We start from the raw sequence: 7,563 nt of genomic DNA, 5'->3' as shown, positions 1-7,563 counted from the left end.
AATCTCGACTTTAGATCAATTTGGTGTAGAAAGGACACACTGTAAAGTTTTCATCTTCTTTTTTATGTCACTCAAATAATATGTCGCTTGAAGACTTTCATTGAGAGCTCTAAAGTTTGTTTGTTGTTGTTTGTAAAGGTTGTTGTAGTTTATTTCGTTAATTACAGACAACCTACACTAAATCAAACTTCACTTTACTAGGGCGATCACACGTTCTGGATCTGTCCCGTCTTCATCGTCACGTTGATGTCCGATTCGGCCACCTGAAATCGGCCCCTGATGCCTGACAACATGAGGGACATGGACCGGAAGATCGGATCGAAGAAGAGTCGCACCGAGGCTTCGAGCAGCATGCTGCTGATTCGGAACATGGTGAAGTAGGCCTTGATGCACGGCTGAACGAACCAGATGATGCAGATGTGGAGGAGAGCGAAGATGACGGCCCATAGGAAGGAGATAAGGGGACCGATGATCAGCGTCAGAGAGGCGTACAAAGCAAACTGCATTCAGGAATGACACAGGTTTGGATTAGGAAAAACCAGTCTTGAAAACAATGTCACGCCTTTCTTGAATATGACATGTTAGTGGGATAGGTCTCCTTCTCTCTCTCTCTCTCTCTCTCTCTCTCTCTTAGCCATGACGTCACTACAAGCTTATACTTTGAAATACAATTATGCTGGGCGTACTTTATAACGTTCAATCTAGAAGCAACTTTAATTCTACATATAGGACGGACCGTAATGTTTCCGGCCTTAAAGACAAGGGTAGCAGCTCTACCCCCCCCCCCCCCCCATATAGATCTATCTGGGCCATGGTGTTATTACTCGTCTAAGCAATCACAATTGAACATCGCCAAACAAAATGGCAACAGAACAGGTTAATGATAGTTTACTTTCTATAATCAAAGCTCCTGAGAAGAAACAAAATGTAATCAAACATTTATAGAATGAGGATGATGAAACGTCATATTCTTGAACTTGGATATTCTCAAGAAAAACTAAAGAAAAAAAAACTAAAGAAGCATATTCTGTCACATAATTTTAATGACAAAATTGGTAATCAGTCGAGAGAACTGCAGGTATTCAGATCAATATGTCTGCCGTTCAAACATTACAAAGGTCAAATGAGTGGAGAACAAAGTACACACACACACACACACACACAGGTTTTGTTGGGTGTCTTGATATTATGTGAGCACAAATAGAAGGTTAAAATATAAATTTTCTTGTATGTGGGGTTAGAAATTGAAAAAGCTCGCGTGGGGTTAATAACTGAAACTCTCGCGTACGAGCGCCGATCCTTTAAGAGTCACCAGAGAAATGATAACAATCAACTTACGTGCGTCCATTTGTAGATATTTTTGTTGACTGATTTCATGAAGGGGAACCCAGCGGCCGTCTCAGACTCTTTGAATGTGTCTTCATAAGTCACCTGATAAACAACACAGTCCAGAGAAATTTGGATAAACATTACTTGTGCTGTATTATGAAGAGTGTCGATCCAAATAACAGATAAACCTTTTTTTTTTGGGGGGGGGGGGGGGGAGTGGTCATCATATTATGGAGAGAAAAAAAATCCAATGATACTGAACTCGTTACATTATAGAAATATTTTTGGAAACATCATCAAAATCATCATATATTTTTAGTATTTTCTTTGGTTTCTCTTCAGCTCTAATTTCGAATATCTGACATTGATACAAATTGATATACAACTTGTACACTGTAACTATTTTGGCGTTTAAACTCCGCTACATGCATATATATACATATCATCAGTAATAGGAAACACGCCTTCTGAAATCTAACAATTTACAAAGCACAAATTTTGGGGCACGCTGCCCTTTGTCATGTGATTTTTGACTCACTTGAAACCACTTGACAAAGGGCAAGGAGGTCAAAAATTGATGCTTTGTAAAAAGGTTTGTGTGTGTGTGTGTGTGTGTGTGTTTATATGTGCATACGGATGTATGTGTTTTTGTTGCTTGAATGTATGTTAATCCTAAGTGTTCATCTCAGTCATTGTCAGTTAATTCTATCATCTATACCCCAACTATAAAACGATGAACAAGCTGTTTCACATAGTGTGTGCAGGAATTTTCATTTGTCCATTTTAGCGCTTTATACCATTGGTTCGACTGAATTCCATTTTGCGATCGACTGAATTCCATTTGCCATTTTTTAGAACTCTTCTGGCTCAGAACACCTTCATCTACGACGGGCCAAAGTATTGGAACTCACTTCCTAACGATATAGTAACAGCAACAGCTTTGAATTCTTTTAAGAATAAATGAAAATTATTTCTATTGAAATTTTATGATATACAACCGAATTAGTCTTATTTCATTATCTCAATCAAGTCATCATTTTTATAGGCATTAGTCACATATAAATCATTTTTAATTAGAGAAAAATATTCTGTCAAACATAAGTCCTCAGATGTTACTGTTATTGAACCGTATATCATTGTGTCTATTTTTTCCTTTTTATATGTCCGCTCTTCAGCATTCTTACCGGTATTTGTACCCAATTCTTCGCAATATCAATCTAGGGTGCGTCTTATCATTCCCCTTACATAATGGAATCCAGTTTGCTTGTGTCCACTATGCCACGTGTTGTAATTTCATTTTTTCTTTTTTCCCCCTTTTTCCTTTTTCTTCCTAATTTGACTTTATGTCAGTTGACATTTGGTTTCTTTGATTTTGTGTCATATATCTGTTCGTAGTTTCATTAAGTCATTATTCGTTCTCTTATGTATTTCTGAGGGTCCCATGTCGTGCAAGCTTTGTCTTTAGTGGGACCCTCTATTTCCATTCCCACTTGTACTCTGCATTATGTATATACCTTGAAAAATGTAATTATGTTGTTATTCATATTCACATGTTTTCTTTACGTTTTTGGAATTAATATGTTCTGTCAATGCAATGAAAATGATTTTCCCTGTTTATTTAATGAAAATGAAAATAGAGTCAAAGTCAAAGTTCGAAAGGTTGTGCATTCCGCTTAGCTCTACTTTCCATCATTTTCTACTAGGAAATGCCCATGAAATTACCTCAAATATTGCTAAATTTGAGGGTTTTCTAAAGAGTTTAAAGGAAGAATACGTATTTTTCATAGAGCACGAATGAAAAAAAATATAATGCTTCATGAGCATTATTGTCCAATCATAGCAAAGCACACCTTTCTCAATCATGGCAATAGAAAAACGAACAAAAAATAGTAAGGCCCATATAGTGCTCTAATATGAAAATGAAAATTCGGCTACACGTACCCTTCTCGCCTTTACCGCACGTTGTATTATTTAGTTTAGTTCTGGTTTGTTTCCAGGTAGTTAGTTATCATAGGATAAAATGCAACAACAACAATAAAAAGATGTACATTACGAGAGTAGCTTACTAACTAAATACAACAGTAGCAGGAGGGGGGGGGGGAGGGACTCAAACTCACATTCACATGTGGCTTCATACTGTAGATGTCTTCGACGTCATCAGCAGCTTGCTCCTGATTGGTCTCCTGCTGCGTTACCGTGGTAACTGGAACCGTCCCAGCTGTGACAACGTACGATGGAGGAGAATGGTTGACCGTCTGACCGGGGCCCACCTCATGCCCAGCCTGTCCCTGCCCGCTGTAGTAATTAGTGGGGGCCGGTGCACCACCGTACAAAGGTGCGCCGCCTGTCCCATACGGGCCTTGCTTGTCCGCCATGTTGTGACCTCACCTGTAATGCATTGATAATAATAAATTAGCATTGATAAATTATCATAGCCTTATTGACTGTATAGTGTATTCCCCAGCGTTAACAAAGTTGTTGTTGTTGTTTTTCAAGCCATTATCATTACACAAGCGTTGCCAGGGTGTTGAGGGATATTATGGGCTAACGCAGCAGATAGGATTCAAATTCCAGACCTTCTGTTTACAAAATGCAATCTAAATACAAAAGTGTGCGTTTAGATTGGGTAATCCTATATCCCTTTTTACACTTGTGTTTCTTAACCCCGTACTTTCTCTGACCCAGGACTATCGTTAATCCCGTACCAATTTTTTTTTTTTTCAGCTTTTTACACTCCCCAATAAATCCCGTACTAAGCTCTTGTCCTGGGCTAAAGAGAAAACTGACCTTTTTACACTCGTATTTCTTAGTCCCGTACTTTCCAAACCACATGAATATTCATGATTTCGCTGTGCACTGTACAAGTACACGCACGCACCGGCAGCACTTGATTACTTCGTTTCTGATTGGTCAATGGGGATCGAACAGGCTTGATACACGATGATGAAACAAGTTAATGCCTATGACATCACAATGCACGCTTTTTTTCAGCTTTTTACACTCCCCAATAAATCCCGTACTAAGCTCTTGTCCTGGGCTAAAGAGAAAACTGACCTTTTTACACTCGTATTTCTTAGTCCCGTACTTTCCAAACCACATGAATATTCATGATTTCGCTGTGCACTGTACAAGTACACGCACGCACCGGCAGCACTTGATTACTTCGTTTCTGATTGGTCAATGGGGATCGGACTTCGTCTCCGTCGCTTAGCCCCGGATTATTTCTTCGTTCTGTTTACACTCGCTTGCATGGCACCGCAAATTTTGCGGTGCTAACTCTGCTTTTTTTTTTTTGCAGGGCCAGATAGTAGGGTATTGTCGGTGGGGTTACACAAGTGTAAACAGAAAGTGGGCTAAGGAAAGTCCGGTATACATGAATACCAACGGTGGGGCTAAGGCCCCCCCCCCTTTTTTTTTTTTAGCCCCACCGTTGGCACGGGACTAAGCAAAAATTTGCAAGTGTAAAAAGCCCTGTGGTTAATTATGTCTACTGTTATATTATCAAAGAGAGAGAGAGAGAGAGAGAGAGAGAGAGAAGCATTTGGATACGGCCTGTAATCACGAAGAGGCTTTTCTAACAATTTCCAGTAGCAAGTAAGTAAGTAATCATGTCTGAGCATTAATGTGTGCAATACTTCTGCATTGGAGATTACCAATGTTTTATTTCAACATGGAGCTCGCATCGAAGGATGGCCGGACCATTTATAAGCTAATAATGATCACCAACATGTATAGGCCTATATCGGCCAAACTTCTGCATTGCATATAAACACTCCTGCTCATTTTTCGAATATAGTGAGGTTATTATTAGGCTGTAATCTATATTTGTAAACCCCTTACTTACCTTCTTTTTTTTTTGGGGGGGGGGGAGGTGCTATAATAATCATAATGTTCTGATGTTTTCAAAAATGAATGAGCAATAACTGTTATTTAGAAATGATAAAGTACGAATTTTGCTAGACACTTCAAAGGTTGTTGAGTGTATGTAATCATAACAATAAGGAAAGTAAGCAATTTCTGAATCTATTTGTCAAGAATCATATTGAAAATGATTGTCCTCTCAGTACTGACGACGTTCGTTTTTATGATTCAATATCTATTTTATTATGTAATTGCATGATAACTTATGGTTGTTCATTTCATGTCTTTTGACGTAAGAAATGGTAAGTTTCGCAGATTACTAATTTAAGTACGTCCCCAAAAGTTTCACATATTATACAGTAGGCCTATACATAACAATTTCATTTTCTTTATTGTGAGTGCAATGTATACATATGCAGTCGATTCAAGAACATTCGCACATTCTCAAAACTACACCGTCCGACCAAACAAATTAATGTAACGGCATTATTTCTAGGCTCTCTAAGCTTGAATTGACTTATCTACTGCCTATATTTTGCATGTCTCTTTCCCTTCTGTATTTTACTGTACAGGCTGAAAGGATTTACTCACAGTCTTGCGTGTTGTAGGCCTACTTCGAAAGTTGAAACTGTTATACCAGTACCTTGTCAAATGATGTCAGTACATGTACAATCACTGTGCATGAAACTATTCCCCGAAGTACCGAAAGACTGCCGTAGGCCTACGTAGCTACAAGATTGATTCGGGAAAAATTAATATCTATAGTTTCACACCTAGAGGAAACCACCCCGGTAAAGCAAGTACATCATGTGACCACGCGAAAATCACACTTCAACTCTGAAAAACTGCAGAGATAAAGTTTTCCTATATAATATTACAATGGTGCCGCGTTGCTGGGGAAAACCCCAGACCACCATTGTTCGTAGCTACAGATTTCAAACCTCAAGATCAAACTCATGATCATGATGCCATTCAACATGTTTTGGAATTATTCTAAATCTCGTCCATGTAGGAATAAAACAAGTGCAGTTATGACAGTACAAACGGTGTATCTTGAACTTACCTCTACCTCTGCAAAAGAATGCTGTGGACTGGTTCACGGCACTGCAGAGTGGAAATTATCTTTATGGATAAGGTAGAAGAGATATCACGCTTTCCTAAAGGGGCATATGAGGGGACAAGGTGTACAAGGGTGACTGTGGTGTTCCTGGGGTCATCCTCTCCGCCGCCGGCGTGAGGCGTAAAGCTAAAGCGGTTCTTGGACGTAGCACTCAAATGATTTGCTACGCTCCCCCCCCCCCCCCCCCCCCCCCACACACACACACACACAAACACCGGTGACTATCGAGCTGTCTGTTTTTAGACATCGGTTTTTTATTAGGCACGAGATGGCTGCTGTATAGCGATAGGCTTTTAGCAATTTCATGGAAAACTCTTTAACTTGTCAAGTAGTTGTATCAAAACTTAAAACCTCTTTGAGAATGTTATCAAGAAAATTCCAAAGTTTAGGGCCAGAAAAACAAAAACAGATTTGGCAAAAGTCAAAGGTAAATAAAATTCATTGAATAGCAGGGTAGGATATGAATGTACAGTTTTGTTTTAATATTGAATCGAATACAAGAGGGAGAATGACTGGTAAGTATATGTACATAAATTGTCCAACGTGCTAACGATAACTACGCGCACGCACTCACACACACACACACACACACACACACACACACACACACCATATCGCGAGGGTTTTTTCTGTAACAATATTTCTTGTTTCTTGCTGTGCAAATTTAAGTGATTTCATAACGTCATCGATATTTTGGTGTGCTTTATTATAATTACAATTTGTATATGCATACTATGCCCCTTCATTCTACCCCGATTGTGTGTACGTGTGATAGCACTGCGCGTGTGTTTATATCTTTGTATGGAAGTGGGTATAGAGTGCACCATTCTGACTTCACGTTATATTCCTTTAACAATCTATCACCAAGTCGCCAGTGTACACGAATTGAAATATAAAACGGACTTTGTCCTTCCAAAGTTCAGTCTATTTCGTTGCGTATATATTTTCCCTCTCATATTTTTGTTTCTGTCCTTGTCACGTGCAGGGTGCCGAGACAGCTGTGAACTCTTTGTACATATTTTCAAATTTCGCTGTTGGTTGATTTTTTTTCCCCTCTTCAATCTAATGTGGTTGTAAATTGTAAAGACTATAGAATTTCGACGATATAATATGTATTGATGGCGACCATTAATCATTGTCAAATGATTACCAATTAAATCAGCAACAGAAGATTATACATGTGGTTTAAGGGGGATGGCTAGCAACTGATCAGTGGGAATCAGTGGGAATGCTGGGGGATGATTGTTCCAATC

The 7,563-nt window shown here is 39.0% G+C and overlaps 1 protein-coding gene across 2 annotated transcripts; it reads right to left on the bottom strand.

Moving 5' to 3' along the window:
* On the bottom strand, window positions 1–6,436 carry LOC139737021 (caveolin-3-like). 2 transcript variants are annotated; one of them, XM_071647700.1, is made up of 4 exons: window positions 6,254–6,436; window positions 3,447–3,717; window positions 1,339–1,431; window positions 1–500 (listed from the first exon to the last, which is right to left on the bottom strand). In XM_071647700.1, exons 2-4 carry the CDS (start codon window positions 3,702–3,704, stop codon window positions 207–209), a joined length of 645 nt encoding a protein of 214 aa, XP_071503801.1. In that variant the 5' UTR covers window positions 3,705–3,717; window positions 6,254–6,436; the 3' UTR covers window positions 1–206. The 2 variants fall into 2 exon arrangements, with proteins under 2 accessions (XP_071503801.1, XP_071503802.1); XM_071647701.1 differs by lacking the exon at window positions 6,254–6,436 and adding an exon at window positions 5,782–5,920.
* Between the last annotated feature and the right edge of the window lie 1,127 nt (window positions 6,437–7,563).

This window comes from Diadema antillarum, unplaced genomic scaffold, assembly GCF_040938485.1.
Source record: "Diadema antillarum isolate AM-2024a unplaced genomic scaffold, OU_Dant_1.0 seq00000675_RagTag, whole genome shotgun sequence".
Taxonomy (NCBI): Eukaryota; Metazoa; Echinodermata; class Echinoidea; order Diadematoida; family Diadematidae; genus Diadema; species Diadema antillarum.
The sequence above is the reverse complement of the archived record's forward strand: the minus strand, read 5'-3'. Positions and strand labels throughout refer to the sequence as shown.